General features: G+C 35.2%; 1 protein-coding gene across 2 annotated transcripts; it reads right to left on the bottom strand.

Moving 5' to 3' along the window:
* Nucleotides 1-894: 894 nt before the first annotated feature.
* LOC139857770 (uncharacterized) lies at nucleotides 895-5,868 on the bottom strand. Of its 2 annotated transcripts, none has more exons than XM_071846608.1 (6): nucleotides 5,688-5,868; nucleotides 4,889-5,224; nucleotides 4,123-4,808; nucleotides 2,083-2,496; nucleotides 1,284-1,489; nucleotides 895-1,198 (listed from the first exon to the last, which is right to left on the bottom strand). In XM_071846608.1, the coding sequence occupies exons 2-6, from the start codon at nucleotides 5,155-5,157 to the stop codon at nucleotides 938-940; spliced, it is 1,836 nt and encodes a 611-aa protein (XP_071702709.1). In that variant the 5' UTR covers nucleotides 5,158-5,224; nucleotides 5,688-5,868; the 3' UTR covers nucleotides 895-937. The 2 variants fall into 2 exon arrangements, with proteins under 2 accessions (XP_071702709.1, XP_071702708.1); XM_071846607.1 differs by lacking the exon at nucleotides 5,688-5,868 and adding an exon at nucleotides 5,337-5,466.
* Between the last annotated feature and the right edge of the window lie 13,712 nt (nucleotides 5,869-19,580).

The raw sequence follows: 19,580 nt of genomic DNA, 5'->3' as shown, positions 1-19,580 counted from the left end.
AAATACGAAACGTTTTAGAAGAAGAGGTAATCACAGTAAAAAAAAAAAGTCGTTTATTAAAAAAAAGTTTCATTTCACATTAACATTATCATTGATTTATATTTATTTTTTTTAAACGTCAGTTGATCATTTAGGAGGAACCGTTAGCCTATGCTCGCAAGTTCTATTGATTTATATTATAGATTGGAGATTATAAATGGTATAGATGATCGTACGATACAAGTCAATAAATTTTTATGATATTGTAAACTATTGTTGTATTTGTTACAATGGTTTGTAATTCATCTGCCTGAAAAGGATCGAATTCGTACAATGCGATTCAAGTTTTCTTTCAAAAATATGTGTGCGCGTTATATGATCATCGCTAAGGTGCGTTATATGATCATCGCTAAGGTAGAAGTCCCCCTAAAATTATCCCGACAACTTGTCTTTAAAAAAAATGTTTGTTACGATGGTTGTGGTGTCAAATATTTGAGTTATAATATCTATATCTATAATATTATATATTATATTCTGTAAGATATTATATAAAGATGTAAAATGTAAATTAAATTTATTTATTATATGTTTCTCGCCTTCTGAATTAGAGTTTCTAGCTTGTGCTAAATGAAGGTCGAAAAATCTAGATAACTACTCCCTCTATCCCTACATTTCATATGTGTCAAATTAATTGTCCACTTTCATAAATAAAAAATAATAAGAAAATTAAGTTCTATGTATGTCGATATGATTAAAGCAAAAGAAAAAGTAATAGTAAATGTGAAAAATAAACAGAAACTACGGTTCTTTTACTTCTATGACATTTACTTAAACTGTTTGTTTTTTATCTGTGGACAATTAAATTGAAATGGACGGAGTATAAAATAAAGCTAAAACTCAGCCTAAGTATTGATGTCAAAAGAATAAGCTGTACATGGTGAAGATATGAGATACAAAACTAGCAAGGAAAAAGCAAAAATGAAGGTTCAACATGGATCTTCTTGTTGACAAAACTAACTTTACTTAGTTTATTATGACACCATATTAATTGGTCACCTGTTAATTTTGACATTTGTAACACCCTTGAAACTAACTTCAAATCCACTTGACAAAAGAAGTAAAGCACTTGATCTTCAGTTTCATCATCTTCTCTACAACTTCTTAATTTCTTTAGTATGCAATTTCCACTTCTCAATTGTTCTTTCAGTTTCTTTTCCTTCTGTAATATCATTAATAAAATGTCACCAAGATTTAATTTTTCTTTAGGTTGTAGTTTTTGTGTAGTAGACATGTGATGATCTAACCTTGTGTAAATCTTTTTGGAGATCCATGAAGAGTTGAGCATCCTCGGGTTGTTGAAATTCAACGGGTGCTTGCCTTTTATACTTGTCAGCACGAACGAATCGCCAAAATATGCGGATTGACTCCTCTAAAATCTCGACCAGTGCATCACTTGTTATATCAGTTACAACTTCATTTCTGGCCGTCATGTTCTTCGAATGGTGGTCATCTGCAAGTCATTCATTTTATTTGATTGAACAAATTTTATATGAAACATATAATTTTCATGATTATTATGGAAAACGGAAAATTGTTGACATAAAAAGTTCTTGGTCAACCTCACCCGAATAGTAACCCGTATCAGTGTATCACTATTGTAAAAAAAAAAAACCGATTTCTCCCGATTAATCTCCGATTACTCCTTTCTAAAAACAGCCCGATTCGATTTTTCAAAATCCGTTTAATTCATTGGTCAACCTAGGTATATAGGTCAAAATCAGATTTGTTAGTCAAAGTCGGTCAAAGTAAAAAATTATCAACATTTAAGTAAGAATTTTAAACAAGAAATTTAGAGTTTTTGAACAAATGAACGAGTAAGTTTACATTCTTAGACAAATATGTTAAAGTTCATGTTTATGGTTTTCTTCTATATTTACACATAATTTTGAAATTTTATTATATAGATCTATAAAAAGTTTAATCCGATTAATCCCCGAATTGCCGATTACTCCCTCCAAAGTCCCGACCAAGTAGTACTAAAATAGCAAGTTTTGCAACCTTGACCCGTATTGACCAGTTACCTCGAAATGATAATGTATTTACCTCTAATGACGGGAACTTGTAGAAGATTACGGAACACACAACGATTCTTAACATAATTCTGGATTCTTGGACCTTGAAAAAGTTCATCTTCTACGTATCTTTGCATCAACACTTGAAATTGTTGAAACTCGCCTTCGATCTCATTAAACCTTCGAACCCCACGTGGGTCAGATTCCCATATATCCAACGCCTTTTCGTATTGCCAATGTAGGATTTCCCATGAAAGACACATTTGACCAACGTACACGACTTCAAGATCACTCTGAAGTTCTTTGATAAACACAATTGTTGGGTCGTCTTCTTGTTTCTTGCCTTTTTTAGCTGTGTAACTTTGGCTAAAAAGTGTTGCTATTTCAGTAATTGAAGATTTTGAACTTGAAGGTGACCAAATTGGATCTTTTAACTGCAAGAAGCCTGTAAATCATACATACATATACAGATCAAATTCTAAACTTTCTAATCACCCACAACTATATTGGTTATAAAATATAGCTGACTTGTATGATTCAAACACAATTTGTCAAACTCAAAAGATATCATAACACTAATATAATTTTAACTTTGTAATGATATCAGGACTCCAACCACTATATTAGTATAAATTATACACTTAATATAATTTTAACTTTTTAACTCGAATGTGATGGTTGTCATTTTTTAACTACAGGACAAAAGGGCGTATGACTAGAGTTTACTTAGGTAAATGTCCTAACAGATAAACAAGAATCTGGGTACCAAACAAGATGTTGTGGGATCGGTAATGAGTGATATTAAAGAAATCAATTATAATATTAAAAAAAGTAGCTAGATTGACAATTACAAAACAAACAACTAATATAGACTCGTGTTATTGCAGCTACAAACTTCAATTCATAATCATAGATGGTAGTTTAAAGTATTTAAGGAAATCTTGTTTGGTTGGTCGAATTATAATGCTGGTATCAACTTCTTATTAAGCTTTATACAAATTATAATACAAAATTGTTAACTTTTCAAGAAACATAGAATGGGTCAAAATTTGCAGTTTAAAGTATCCTTCTGGTACTATTAAAATAAACCAAATACCAAGTTTTCAAATAAAGGAAACAACATCCCTCCATAAGTGCCAATGAGGCCTTGCTTCATTGGTATCCATGTTTCATGGATTCGAGAGTGACCCAAGTCCGAGTCTAACAACTAACAACTAACAACTAACCTTGCCTTTCAAAAAAAAAAAAAAAAAAAAAAAGAAAAAAAAAAAAAAAAAACATCCCTCCATAAGTGCAAATCCTTTAGGATTGCAATAACATATTTAGTACTGTAATTTCTTATCCCATATAATAATAATTGAATTGAATTTACTTCTTTAATCCATTAAATTTCGTATATATGATAACAATAGGCCCCTCAAGATACCCCTTGATGCACTTAAGTTTATGTTCAGCTACACATTTTGATAAATCCGCCAAAAATGTTCATTGTGGGCTTGTACTGTACAAGTTCTTAATGCACAACTTTGGAAATTGTTGAAAAAATATTGTTAACTCTCTATGTTATTTGCTTAAGATTTGTATTTCAAGCTATAAAGTTGATCACATAAAGTTTTTCACATCATAGTTTAATAAACCAACACCCATAACCTCTCTTGTCCCCCCACCCGAAAAAGATAGATACCTTTATCTATTCCATAGTCATAGTCATCATTATTATTTCAACCTGAAAAGATCCCATAATCTGTGTTTCCCTTAAAACCCCACCTAACCAGATAAAGTGGGTCCCATTCCCATTTCATATTCCCCTTTCCTAACCTAAATACTCACTTATCATAAAAGAATAGGCTGCAACACTCAGAAGTAACAGCACCAAACCTATTGCTAACACACGAGTATAGTTAAATTTAAGGGTGTCATGTACAATTTCTATATTAGGGTCCTACGGCTAAATTTAGAGGTGTCACGTACCATTTATATATTAGAGTTGATCAACTAAACAACTAGCAAAGCAAGTAATGGTATGGCTTAGGGATGTAAATAGAAAAGAAAGATTGATTGATTTATGTACCTATAGCATACATTTTCTGGTAATTGAAAATGTCGAATTTACGCATCCTTTCTCTATAGCTCTTGTAAAACTTGTGAACTTCACCCATCTTATTTCCACCATGTTGATGTTGGTACACCTCGTCAATTTTCCATGGCTTCAACTCCTCCATCATCTTTGGAGGTGATTCTGATTCTTCAAATATTGTCGGTAACCCTACCGCTCGTACCTTTTTGATCTCCATCTTTAACTGCTCAATCAATTCCTGATGTTCCCACAAACATTCTAACTTGTTTGTTGTATCATTTGATAAACTCTTCCCATTCCCATTTCCATTTGCAGTTGTATTCTTATTCCCATTTGCATTAGTTGATTTTGCACCAAAGTCATTTTCAGATAAGAACTTATCCTTTTGAACTTTTTCATCAAATATCAATTCGAAATCCCCATCAGACAAGAATCTATCCTCAAGGTGCAAATCGATTGTTGACGAACTAGGACCGTTTGAACTAAATGAATCAATATTTGAATCAGCAAATGAATCAACACTTCCATCTGCAACTTTTTGCAAATTATCTTCAGTAAAAGTATCAATTTCTTCTTTTTCCTCTACCTCCTCAATCTTTTTCTCACTTGAACCTTCAACCATTGTTTTCTCAACAACACATTCTTGATCTTCCAAAGCATTGACCCTTTGATCATCAAACCTACACAAAAGCCAAACTTAATCTTTAAAAATGCAAACTTTACAAACTACTTTACTGTATAGTCAAAAATATATACATACATTTCTATAAATTCAAGGGCTTGACCCTCATCCAACACATTCAAATGTTCATCAACTTCACTAGGTTCCATTGAAACCTCATGTGAATCAATATTTTCACTAAAATTCTTCTCATCTGCATATAAATCTTTATGCTTTTTACTGAACTCCTCAAAAGTTGGAAACTTGAAAGTAAGTGAATACTCAGGGTCCTCAGTGTCATCTTCTTTTTCATCAACCCCATTATTTTCTTTACTTGAAACCTCTAAAAAATCTTGTTTTTCTTCCATGGCTTCTGTTAATACAACCTCTGAATCATTTGATATCCCCTTTGAAGAACCACCATTCTTTCTAAAACTATATATTAAAATATCCAAATAAATTAAGAAACACATTATTCATTATCATGTGTAGCATATCATATATATAATATAATGATTCTAAACATAAAAAGACAAAATATATATACCTTACATAACCAAGTAAGTGAAGAAAATAAGTGGAAACAAGAGACCAAAACCCAACCACAGAGAGAATAAATTTTGGGTAAAAAAACTCAAGAACTGAATCCATAACTAACAATATCAAAATGGGTAATCTTAATTCATGCGAAAAAATTGCCTTTTTATTATAAAAAACAGTGAATTCTAATGGAAGCAAGAAAACAGAGGAAACAGAGACATAAGAACAAGAAATAAAAAAGGGTGTGTAAAATTCATGACTATTTTGACAAAGATTTAAACTTTAAAATCGAATAAGACTAATCATCTGTAAAAACAGATCGATCGTAAAAAGGGTATTTGAGGGGTTGAAATCTGACCTAATTTACGGAGAAAGAAAGCAAAATTTCAAGGAGGAGAGATGGGTACGTGGCAGCGAACTTGACTTGGTATTCGGGTCGGGTTTTAGGAGATTTGAAGTTCGTGCGTTGAGATTTGATAACGGTTAGTTTAGTGGTGTGGTTGAACTTGAATCAAGAAACAAAGTCAAAGAATGAGAATGTGTGGATTTTGGGATTTGAGAATTATGACAAAAATATATGGATGGATGGTAGGTGGCGCCAATAACCAGCTTTTGTTTTTTCGGGTAAGTGTTCAAACACAATCTTATAGCTTTTATTACTAACTAGTTCTGAAGCCTCGCTTCGCGTCGAGGACTTCGTTTTTAATGCGAGTTAAAAAAAGTGTTGATCTATTTTGTAAAAAAAAAAAATTCCGACATCTAACATTGAAGGGTTGTTCCTTTGTGAAAGTTGCTTCTTTTAGCATTCGGTTTTTTTTTTTTTTTAAAAGTTAGTTGATCTATTTTGTAAAAAAGAATATTTTTTGACATCTTTTGGTATCATTGAAGGGTTGTTCCTTTTATGAAAGTTGTTTTTTTATCGTTTGAGACAAAAAAAAAGTAGCACAGTAGTAGCGTGGTGAGTGCTATTATTCAATATTTTTAGTGTTAGTGATGGGATAAATAATATTTTAGAATATAGGTATAAAATGGGGGGTTCGATTTGTATTTTAATGAAAGTTAGGGGGTTGGGTGTGTGAAAAATGAAATATTAAATATTAATGAAAGTTAGGGGTTGGGTGTGTGAAAAATGAAATATTAAATAGTACTACTGATAGTGTTCCAAATGAACATATATTTAGTAGCAATATCGTTCCAATATGTAAAGTTTTTAAATGTAATTTCCTTATTTTTAGTTGTAATAGTTAAATAAATAAGTGCGAAGACGAAAGACGCAAATCGCTCGAAAATGAAGATTTAAAGACAAAAACGAAGATTTGAAAGACCAAAACGTCCAAAAAGCTCAAATGTACAAGATACAATTCAAAAGGTTCAATTTATTGATGAAGAACGTCTAAAAATGACAAGAGTACAAGTTACAAAACGCAAAGTACACGATATAAAATTGTACGAAAGGACGTTCGAAAATCCGGAACCGGGACATGAACCAACTCTCAACGCTCGACGCAACGGTGTAAAAATTACGAGTCAACTATGCACAAGAATAAAATATAATATTTAAATAATTCATAATAAGAATAATATTAAATAATAAAAAGTTGTTAATTGAGCATAGTTAAGGGGTCATAAGTGAAAATTTCAATTCAAAATTCCTCTATAAAAGAAACGAATTCCGTCTCTCCACTTTTTTTTCCCCCTTTTCCCTTATTTCTTTCAAAATTTACATTTACATACTACCTCTTACACAAAATTTGTCTAATATGGAATGCATACTACTACTAATATTTTCGCTCTTCACAAAACTAACCCTCTAACTTTCAATTAAATACAAATCAAACCCCCCCACTTTATACCTATATTCTAATTAAATATAAATCAAACCCCCACTTTATACCTATATTCTAAATTCTAAATATTATTTATCCCATTACTAAAACCAAAAATACTGAATAATAACACTCACCACGCTTTACCGACGAAAAACATTCTTTTTTACAAAATAATTAACTTTTTGTAAAGGTAGTCATTTCAGTCGAAAGAACGACGTCTAGATGACCATTTTAGAAAACATACTTCCACTTTGAGTTCACTGAAATGTCCCGTTCTTATTGATTAAAAACGTTCCATATTAATTGATTTCGTTGCGAGGTTTTGACCTCTATATGAGACGTTTTTCAAAGACTGCATTCATTTTTAAAACAAACCATAACCTTTATTTCATAAATAAAGGTTTAAAAAGCTTTACGTAGATTATCAAATAATGATAATCTAAAATATCCTGTTTACACACGACCATTACATAATGGTTTACAATACAAATATGTTACATCGAAATCAGTTTCTTGAATGCAGTTTTTACACAATATCATACAAACATGGACTCCAAATCTTGTCCTTATTTTAGTATGCAACAGCGGAAGCTCTTAATATTCACCTGAGAATAAACATGCTTTAAACGTCAACAAAAATGTTGGTGAGTTATAGGTTTAACCTATATATATCAAATCGTAACAATAGACCACAAGATTTCATATTTCAATACACATCCCATACATAGAGATAAAAATCATTCATATGGTGAACACCTGGTAACCGACAATAACAAGATGCATATATAAGAATATCCCCATCATTCCGGGACACCCTTCGGATATGATATAAATTTCGAAGTACTAAAGCATCCGGTACTTTGGATGGGGTTTGTTAGGCCCAATAGATCTATCTTTAGGATTCACGTCAATTAGGGTGTCTGTTCCCTAATTCTTAGATTACCAGACTTAATAAAAAGGGGCATATTCGATTTCGATAATTCAACCATAGAATGTAGTTTCACGTACTTGTGTCTATTTTGTAAATCATTTATAAAACCTGCATGTATTCTCATCCCAAAAATATTAGATTTTAAAAGTGGGACTATAACTCACTTTCACAGATTTTTACTTCGTCGGGAAGTAAGACTTGGCCACCGTTGATTCACGAACCTATAACAATATATACATATATATTAAAGTATGTTCAAAATATATTTACAACACTTTTAATATATTTTGATGTTTTAAGTTTATTAAGTCAGCTGTCCTCGTTAGTAACCTATAACTAGTTGTCCACAGTTAGATGTACAGAAATAAATCGATAAATATTATCTTGAATCAATCCACGACCCAGTGTATACGTATCTCAGTATTGATCACAACTCAAACTATATATATTTTGGAATCAACCTCAACCCTGTATAGCTAACTCCAACATTCACATATAGAGTGTCTATGGTTGTTCCGAAATATATATAGATGTGTCGACATGATAGGTCGAAACATTGTATACGTGTCTATGGTATCTCAAGATTACATAATATACAATACAAGTTGATTAAGTTATGGTTGGAATAGATTTGTTACCAATTTTCACGTAGCTAAAATGAGAAAAATTATCCAATCTTGTTTTACCCATAACTTCTTCATTTTAAATCCGTTTTGAGTGAATCAAATTGCTATGGTTTCATATTGAACTCTATTTTATGAATCTAAACAGAAAAAGTATAGGTTTATAGTCGGAAAAATAAGTTACAAGTCGTTTTTGTAAAGGTAGTCATTTCAGTCGAAAGAACGACGTCTAGATGACCATTTTAGAAAACATACTTCCACTTTGAGTTTAACCATAATTTTTGGATATAGTTTCATGTTCATAATAAAAATCATTTTCTTAGAATAACAACTTTTAAATCAAAGTTTATCATAGTTTTTAATTAACTAACCCAAAACAGCCCGCGGTGTTACTACGACGGCGTAAATCCGGTTTTACGGTGTTTTTCGTGTTTCCAGGTTTTAAATCATTAAGTTAGCATATCATATAGATATAGAACATGTGTTTAGTTGATTTTAAAAGTCAAGTTAGAAGGATTAACTTTTGTTTGCGAACAAGTTTAGAATTAACTAAACTATGTTCTAGTGATTACAAGTTTAAACCTTCGAATAAGATAGCTTTATATGTATGAATCGAATGATGTTATGAACATCATTACTACCTTAATTTCCTTGGATAAACCTACTGGAAAATAGAAAAATGGATCTAGCTTCAATGGATCCTTGGATGGCTCGAAGTTCTTGAAGCAGAATCATGACACGAAAACAAGTTCAAGTAAGATCATCACTTGAAATAAGATTGTTATAGTTATAGAAATTGAACCAAAGTTTGAATATGATTATTACCTTGTATTAGAATGATAACCTACTGTAAGAAACAAAGATTTCTTGAGGTTGGATGATCACCTTACAAGATTGGAAGTGAGCTAGCAAACTTGAAAGTATTCTTGATTTTATGAAACTAGAACTTTTGGAATTTATGAAGAACACTTAGAACTTGAAGATAGAACTTGAGAGAGTTCAATTATATGAAGAAAATTGAAGAATTAAAGTGTTTGTAGGTGTTTTTGGTCGTTGGTGTATGGATTAGATATAAAGGATATGTAATTTTGTTTTCATGTAAATAAGTCATGAATGATTACTCATATTTTTGTAATCTTATGAGATATTTCATGCTAGTTGCCAAATGATGGTTCCCACATGTGTTAGGTGACTCACATGGGCTGCTAAGAGCTGATCATTGGAGTGTATATACCAATAGTACATACATCTAAAAGCTGTGTATTGTACGAGTACGAATACGGGTGCATACGAGTAGAATTGTTGATGAAACTGAACGAGAATGTAATTGTAAGCATTTTTGTTAAGTAGAAGTATTTTGATAAGTGTATTGAAGTCTTTCAAAAGTGTATAAATACATATTAAAACAATACATGTATATACATTTTAACTGAGTCGTTAAGTCATCGTTAGTCGTTACATGTAAGTGTTGTTTTGAAACCTTTAGGTTAACGATCTTGTTAAATGTTGTTAACCCAATGTTTATAATAAAAAAAGAGATTTTAAATTATTATATTATCATGATATTATGATGTACGAATATCTCTTAATATGATATATATACATTAAATGTCGTTACAACGATAAACGTTACATATATGTCTCGTTTCAAAATCATTAAGTTAGTAGTCTTGTTTTTACATATGTAGTTCATTGTTAATATAATTAATGATATGTTTACTTATCATAATATCATGTTAACTATATATATAACCATATATATGTCATCATATAGTTTTTTACAAGTTTTAACGTTCGTGAATCACCGGTCAACTTGGGTGGTCAATTGTCTATATGAAACCTATTTCAATTAATCAAGTCTTAACAAGTTTGATTGCTTAACATGTTGGAAACATTTAATCATGTAAACATCAATCTCAATTAATATATATAAACATGGAAAAGTTCGGGTCACTACAGTACCTACCCGTTAAATAAATTTCGTCCCGAAATTTTAAGCTGTTGAAGGTGTTGACGAATCTTCTGGAAATAGATGCGGGTATTTCTTCTTCATCTGATCTTCACGCTCCCAGGTGAACTCGGGTCCTCTACGAGCATTCCATCGAACCTTAACAATTGGTATCTTGTTTTGTTTAAGTCTCTTAACCTCACGATCCATTATTTCGACGGGTTCTTCAATGAATTGAAGTTTTTCATTGATTTGGATTTCGTCCAACGGAATAGTGAGATCTTCTTTAGCAAAACATTTCTTCAAATTTGAGACGTGGAAAGTGTTATGTACAGCCGCGAGTTGTTGATGTAGCTCCAGTTGGTAAGCTACTGGTCCGACACGATCTATAATCTTGAATGGTCCAATGTACCTTGGATTTAGTTTCCCCCATTTACCAAATCGAACAACGCCTTTCCAAGGTGAAACCTTAAGCATGACCATTTCTCCAATTTTAAACTTTATATCTTTTCTTTTACTGTCCGTGTAGCTCTTTTGTCGACTCTGGGCGGTTTTCAATCTTTGTTGAATTTGGATGATTTTCTCGGTAGTTTCTTGTATTATCTCCGGACCCGTAATATGTCTATCCCCTACTTCACTCCAACCAATCGGAGACCTGCACTTTCTACCATAAAGTGCTTCAAACGGCGCCATCTCAATGCTTGAATGGTAGCTGTTGTTGTAGGAAAATTCTGCTAACGGTAGATGTCGATCCCAACTGTTTCTGAAATCAATAACACATGCTCGTAGCATGTCTTCAAGCGTTTGTATCGTCCTTTCGCTCTGCCCATCAGTTTGTGGATGATAGGCAGTACTCATGTCTAGACGAGTTCCTAATGCTTGCTGTAATGTCTGCCAGAATCTTGAAATAAATCTGCCATCCCTATCAGAGATAATAGAGATTGGTATTCCATGTCTGGAGACGACTTCCTTCAAATACAGTCGTGCTAACTTCTCCATCTTGTCATCTTCTCTTATTGGTAGGAAGTGTGCTGATTTGGTGAGACGATCAACTATTACCCAAATAGTATCAAAACCACTTGCAGTCCTTGGCAATTTAGTGATGAAATCCATGGTAATGTTTTCCCATTTCCATTCCGGGATTTCGGGTTGTTGAAGTAGACCTGATGGTTTCTGATGCTCAGCTTTGACCTTAGAACACGTCAAACATTCTCCTACGTATTTAGCAACATCGGCTTTCATACCCGGCCACCAAAAATGTTTCTTGAGATCCTTGTACATCTTCCCCGTTCCAGGATGTATTGAGTATCTGGTTTTATGAGCTTCTCTAAGTACCATTTCTCTCATATCTCCAAATTTTGGTACCCAAATCCTTTCAGCCCTATACCGGGTTCCATCTTCCCGAATATTAAGATGCTTCTCCGATCCTTTGGGTATTTCATCCTTTAAATTTCCCTCTTTTAAAACTCCTTGTTGCGCCTCCTTTATTTGAGTAGTAATGTTATTATGAATCATTATATTCATCGATTTTACTCGAATGGGTTCTCTGTCCTTCCTGCTCAAGGCATCGGCTACCACATTTGCCTTCCCCGGGTGGTAACGAATCTCAAAGTCGTAATCATTCAATAATTCAATCCACCTACGCTGCCTCATATTCAGTTGTTTCTGATTAAATATGTGTTGAAGACTTTTGTGGTCGGTATATATAATACTTTTGACCCCATATAAGTAGTGCCTCCAAGTCTTTAATGCAAAAACAACCGCGCCTAATTCCAAATCATGCGTCGTATAATTTTGTTCGTGAATCTTCAATTGTCTAGACGCATAAGCAATCACCTTCGTTCGTTGCATTAATACACCACCGAGACCTTGCTTTGATGCGTCACAATAGATCACAAAATCATCATTCCCTTCAGGCAATGACAATATAGGTGCCGTAGTTAGCTTTTTCTTCAATAACTGAAACGCTTTCTCTTGTTCATCATTCCATTCAAATTTCTTCCCTTTATGCGTTAATGCAGTCAAGGGTTTTGCTATTCTGGAAAAGTCTTGGATGAACCTTCTGTAGTAACCAGCTAGTCCTAAAAACTGGCGTATGTGTTTCGGAGTTTTCGGGGTTTCCCACTTTTCAACAGTTTCTATCTTTGCCGGATCCACCTTAATACCTTCTTTGTTCACTATGTGACCGAGGAATTGAACTTCTTCCAACCAAAATGCACACTTTGAAAACTTAGCGTACAATTCTTCCTTCCTCAATACTTCTAACACCTTTCTCAAATGTTCACCGTGTTCTTGGTCATTCTTTGAGTAAATAAGTATGTCATCAATGAAAACAATGACAAACTTGTCAAGGTATGGTCCACACACTCGGTTCATAAGGTCCATGAACACAGCTGGTGCATTAGTTAAACCAAACGGCATGACCATAAACTCGTAATGACCGTAACGTGTTCTGAAAGCAGTCTTTGGAATATCATCTTCTTTCACCCGCATTTGATGATACCCGGAACGTAAGTCAATCTTTGAATAAACAGACGAGCCTTGTAGTTGATCAAATAAGTCGTCGATTCTCGGTAGTGGGTAGTGGTTCTTGATGGTAAGTTTGTTCAACTCTCGGTAGTCGATACACAACCTGAATGTACCATCTTTCTTCTTGACAAACAAAACAGGAGCTCCCCACGGTGATGTGCTTGGTCGAATGAAACCACGCTCTAAAAGTTCTTGTAATTGGCTTTGCAGTTCTTTCATCTCGCTGGGTGCGAGTCTGTAAGGAGCACGAGCTATTGGTGCAGCTCCTGGTACAAGATCTATTTGAAATTCAACGGATCGATGTGGGGGTAATCCCGGTAATTCTTTCGGAAATACATCGGGAAATTCTTTTGCAATGGGAACATCATTGATGCTCTTTTCTTCAGTTTGTACTTTCTCGACGTGTGCTAGAACAGCATAGCAACCTTTTCTTATTAGTTTTTGTGCCTTCAAATTACTAATAAGATGTAGCTTCGTGTTGCCCTTTTCTCCGTACACCATTAAGGGTTTTCCTTTTTCTCGTATAATGCAAATTGCATTTTTGTAACAAACGATCTCCGCTTTCACTTCTTTCAACCAGTCCATACCGATTATCACATCAAAACTCCCTAACTCTACTGGTATCAAATCAATCTTAAATGTTTCGCTAACCAGTTTAATTTCTCGATTCCGACATATATTATTTGCTGAAATTAATTTACCATTTGCTAATTCGAGTAAAAATTTACTATCCAAAGGCGTCAATGGACAACTTAATTTAGCACAAAAATCTCTACTCATATAGCTTCTATCCGCACCCGAATCAAATAAAACGTAAGCAGATTTATTGTCAATAAGAAACGTACCCGTAACAAGCTCCGGGTCTTCTTGTGCCTCTGCCGCATTAATATTGAAAACTCTTCCGCGGCCTTGTCCATTCGTGTTCTCCTGGTTCGGGAAATTTCTAATGATGTGGCCCGGTTTTCCACATTTATAACAAACTACATTGGCATAACTTGCTCCGACACTACTTGCTCCGCCATTACTCGTTCCGACACCATTTGTTCCTTTCGTTCTGTTAACCCCTGGTCCGTAGACATCACACTTCGCCGTGCTATGACCATTTCTTTTACACTCGATATAGTTTTTTACACTCGTTTTATTAGTTACGATGTGTTTACTTTGACGCATATATTGCGGGGAACCCAAATGCAATTTTACGCAACGGGTTAAGAAATTATTTTGACTCAATATATCCGAATATTGGACTTCGTGATTTAGAAAAAGCGGCTAACATGCAACATAAAGAAGCATGTTATGCTTACGGATTAGTAATGTTCGCTTCTCACCAAAGTGAGAACAAGAACATCGGGCTACAACTATTAAACAAAACGTTTCCACAAGTGACGGAGTCGGTAATTGGGGTAAGAAATGAGGTTTTTAGATTATTACGGGACTGTTGGACATTACGTAACCCTCATCCCTTTGATGACGTTACAACACGCTGTCTTATCAACGGCCATAACGGTTATGTTGCACAAGACCAAGGATGGGAAGTAGTCCTAGTAAAACCAGAATGCATGACTTGTTTCTGGACGTATGAATTACGTGTCTTTATTGCCTTTGCTGAACGACTTGTGTACTAGCTAGAATTGTCTTCACAACTATCTTGTATCAAAGTTATTGTGTGCTATATTTCATGCTTTATGTAAAATAAGCGGTATTGTAAGTTTGTAAAATATTGTATAAAAGTTTGAACGCGAAATATTATTATAATCAGTTTTTCATATAGAATTGTAGTAGTTGAATTGTATATTAGCTACTAAGTATGAACTTAACGGGTAGGTACTACCCGAATTTAAACTTATAAAACGCTAATATGAAGAAAAAGCTTTTATAAATGAGTTCATATTATGCTACGAAATACTATTAACTACTCTTAATATTCTGTATGATTAACTTGTTCCATTTAACTATTTTGAAGGAAATGGCACCGACTACTCGACACACCGTGAATATGAATGAAGAGGAATTCCGTACTTTTCTAGCTTCAAACATAGCCGCAGTACAGGCTGCGCTACATACCAACAATAACCTTGGATCTAGCAGTACAGGAAATCGTGTAGGATGCACCTACAAAGAATTCACTGCCTGCAAACCTTTGGAATTTGATGGAACCGAAGGACCGATCGGATTGAAACGGTGGATCGAGAAGGTTGAATCGGTGTTTGCCATAAGTAAGTGTACTGAAGAGGACAAAGTGAAGTACGCTACGCATACCTTCACAGGTTCTGCGTTAACATGGTGGAATACCTATCTAGAGCAAGTGGGACAAGATGATGCGTACGCACTACCGTGGTCAGCATTCAAGCACTTGATGAACGAGAAGTACCGTCCCAGAACCGAGGTCAATAAGCTCAAGACAGAACTTAGAGGGTTACGAACCCAAGGATTTGATATTACCACGTACGAAAGACGATTCACAGAATTGTGCCTATTGTGTCCGGGAGCATTCGAAGATGAGGAAGAGAAGATCGACGCGTTTGTGAAAGGATTACCGGAAAGAATCCAAGAAGATATAAGTTCACACGAGCCCGCCTCCATACAACAGGCATGTAGAATGGCTCACAAACTAGTGAACCAGATTGAAGAAAGAATTAAAGAACAGACTGCTGAAGAGGCCAATGTGAAGCAAGTCAAAAGAAAGTGGGAGGAAAACGGTGATAAGAATCACCAATACAACAACAACAGCAATTACAACAATAATCGCAACAATTATCCCAGCAATCGCAACATCAATCGCAACTACAACAAACGGCCCAACAACAACAACAACAACAACAACAGCAACTACAACAATCATCCCAACAACAATAATAACCGCAACAACAACAACAATCAGAAGCAACTATGCCAAAGGTGTGAAAAGAATCACTCGGGGTTCTGCACCAAATTTTGCAACAAGTGTAAAAGAAATGGTCATAGCGCGGCGAAGTGTGAGGTCTACGGACCAGGGGTTAATAGAACGAAAGGAACAAATGGTGTCGGAACGAGTAATGGCGGAGCAAGTAGTGTCGGAGCAAGTTATGCCAATGTAGTTTGTTATAAATGTGGAAAACCAGGCCACATTATTAGAAATTGCCCGAACCAGGAGAACACGAATGGACAAGGCCGTGGAAGAGTTTTCAATATTAATGCGGTAGAGGCACAGGAAGACCCGGAGCTTGTTACGGGTACGTTTCTTATTGACAATAAATCTGCTTACGTTTTATTTGATTCGGGTGCGGATAGAAGCTATATGAGTAGAGATTTTTGTGCTAAATTAAGTTGTCCATTGACGCCTTTGGATAGTAAATTTTTACTCGAATTAGCAAATGGTAAATTAATTTCAGCAGATAATATATGTCGGAATCGAGAAATTAAACTGGTTAGCGAAACATTTAAGATTGATTTGATACCAGTAGAGTTAGGGAGTTTTGATGTGATAATCGGTATGGACTGGTTGAAAGAAGTGAAAGCGGAGATCGTTTGTTACAAAAATGCAATTCGCATTATACGAGAAAAAGGAAAACCCTTAATGGTGTACGGAGAAAAGGGCAACACGAAGCTACATCTTATTAGTAATTTGAAGGCACAAAAACTAATAAGAAAAGGTTGCTATGCTGTTCTAGCACACGTCGAGAAAGTACAAACTGAAGAAAAGAGCATCAATGATGTTCCCATTGCAAAAGAATTTCCCGATGTATTTCCGAAAGAATTACCGGGATTACCCCCACATCGATCCGTTGAATTTCAAATAGATCTTGTACCAGGAGCTGCACCAATAGCTCGTGCTCCTTACAGACTCGCACCCAGCGAGATGAAAGAACTGCAAAGCCAATTACAAGAACTTTTAGAGCGTGGTTTCATTCGACCAAGCACATCACCGTGGGGAGCTCCTGTTTTGTTTGTCAAGAAGAAAGATGGTACATTCAGGTTGTGTATCGACTACCGAGAGTTGAACAAACTTACCATCAAGAACCGCTACCCACTACCGAGAATCGACGACTTATTTGATCAACTACAAGGCTCGTCTGTTTATTCAAAGATTGACTTACGTTCCGGGTATCATCAAATGCGGGTGAAAGAAGATGATATTCCAAAGACTGCTTTCAGAACACGTTACGGTCATTACGAGTTTATGGTCATGCCGTTTGGTTTAACTAATGCACCAGCTGTGTTCATGGACCTTATGAACCGAGTGTGTGGACCATACCTTGACAAGTTTGTCATTGTTTTCATTGATGACATACTTATTTACTCAAAGAATGACCAAGAACTCGGTGAACATTTGAGAAAGGTGTTAGAAGTATTGAGGAAGGAAGAATTGTACGCTAAGTTTTCAAAGTGTGCATTTTGGTTGGAAGAAGTTCAATTCCTCGGTCACATAGTGAACAAAGAAGGTATTAAGGTGGATCCGGCAAAGATAGAAACTGTTGAAAAGTGGGAAACCCCGAAAACTCCGAAACACATACGCCAGTTTTTAGGACTAGCTGGTTACTACAGAAGGTTCATCCAAGACTTTTCCAGAATAGCAAAACCCTTGACTGCATTAACGCATAAAGGGAAGAAATTTGAATGGAATGATGAACAAGACAAAGCGTTTCAGTTATTGAAGAAAAAGCTAACTACGGCACCTATATTGTCATTGCCTGAAGGGAATGATGATTTTGTGATTTATTGTGACGCATCAAAGCAAGGTCTCGGTTGTGTATTAATGCAACGAACGAAGGTGATTGCTTATGCGTCTAGACAATTGAAGATTCACGAACAAAATTATACGACGCATGATTTGGAATTAGGCGCGGTTGTTTTTGCATTAAAGACTTGGAGGCACTACTTATATGGGGTCAAAAGTATTATATATACCGACCACAAAAGTCTTCAACACATATTTAATCAGAAACAACTGAATATGAGGCAGCGTAGGTGGATTGAATTATTGAATGATTACGACTTTGAGATTCGTTACCACCCGGGAAAGGCAAATGTGGTAGCCGATGCCTTGAGCAGGAAGGACAGAGAACCCATTCGAGTAAAATCTATGAATATAATGATTCATAATAACCTTACTACTCAAATAAAGGAGGCGCAACAAGGAGTTTTAAAAGTGGGAAATTTAAAGGATGAAATACCCAAAGGCTCGGAGAAGCATCTTAATATTCGGGAAGACGGAACCCGATATAGGGCTGAAAGGATTTGGGTACCAAAATTTGGAGATATGAGAGAAATGGTACTTAGAGAAGCTCATAAAACCAGATACTCAATACATCCTGGAACGGGGAAGATGTACAAGGATCTCAAGAAACATTTTTGGTGGCCGGGTATGAAAGCCGATGTTGCTAAATACGTAGGAGAATGTTTGACGTGTTCTAAGGTCAAAGCTGAGCATCAGAAACCATCAGGTCTACTTCAACAACCCGAAATCCCGGAATGGAAATGGGAAAACATTACCATGGATTTCATCACTAAATTGCCAAGGACTGCAAGTGGTTTTGATACTATTTGGGTAATAGTTGATCGTCTCACCAAATCCGCACACTTCCTACCAATAAGAGAAGATGACAAGATGGAGAAGTTAGCACGACTGTATTTGAAGGAAGTCATCTCCAGACATGGAATACCAATCTCTATTATCTCTGATAGGGATGGCAGATTTATTTCAAGATTCTGGCAGACATTACAGCAAGCATTAGGAACTCGTCTAGACATGAGTACTGCCTATCATCCACAAACTGATGGGCAGAGTGAAAGGACGATACAAACGCTTGAAGACATGCTACGAGCATGTGTTATTGATTTCGGAAACAGTTGGGATCGACATCTACCGTTAGCAGAATTTTCCTACAACAACAGCTACCATTCAAGCATTGAGATGGCGCCGTTTGAAGCACTTTATGGTAGAAAGTGCAGGTCTCCGATTTGTTGGAGTGAAGTGGGGGATAGACAGATTACGGGTCCGGAGATTATACAAGAAACTACCGAGAAGATCATCCAAATTCAACAACGGTTGAAAACCGCCCAAAGTCGACAAAAGAGCTACGCTGACAATAAAAGAAAAGATATAAAATTTGAAATTGGAGAGATGGTCATGCTTAAAGTTGCACCTTGGAAAGGCGTTGTTCGATTTGGTAAACGAGGGAAATTAAATCCAAGGTATATTGGACCATTCAAGATTATTGATCGTGTCGGACCAGTAGCTTACCGACTTGAGTTACCTCAACAACTCGCGGCTGTACATAACACTTTCCACGTCTCGAATTTGAAGAAATGTTTTGCTAAAGAAGATCTCACTATTCCGTTAGATGAAATCCAAATCAACGAAAAACTTCAATTCATCGAAGAACCCGTCGAAATAATGGATCGTGAGGTT

This window comes from Rutidosis leptorrhynchoides, chromosome 7, assembly GCF_046630445.1.
Source record: "Rutidosis leptorrhynchoides isolate AG116_Rl617_1_P2 chromosome 7, CSIRO_AGI_Rlap_v1, whole genome shotgun sequence".
Lineage (NCBI taxonomy): Eukaryota > Viridiplantae > Streptophyta > Magnoliopsida > Asterales > Asteraceae > Rutidosis > Rutidosis leptorrhynchoides.
The sequence above is the reverse complement of the archived record's forward strand: the minus strand, read 5'-3'. Positions and strand labels throughout refer to the sequence as shown.

Coding starts and splice junctions, on each gene's coding strand:
- LOC139857770 (XM_071846607.1), bottom strand. CDS start 5,440: ATGGATTCAGTTCTTGAGTTTTTTTACCCAAAATTTATTCTCTCTGTG. Junction 4,809..4,888: donor GCCCTTGAATTTATAGAAAT/GTATGTATATAT, acceptor GCTTTTGTGTAG/GTTTGATGATCAAAGGGTCA. Junction 1,490..2,082: donor ACAAGTTCCCGTCATTAGAG/GTAAATACATTA, acceptor AATGACTTGCAG/ATGACCACCATTCGAAGAAC.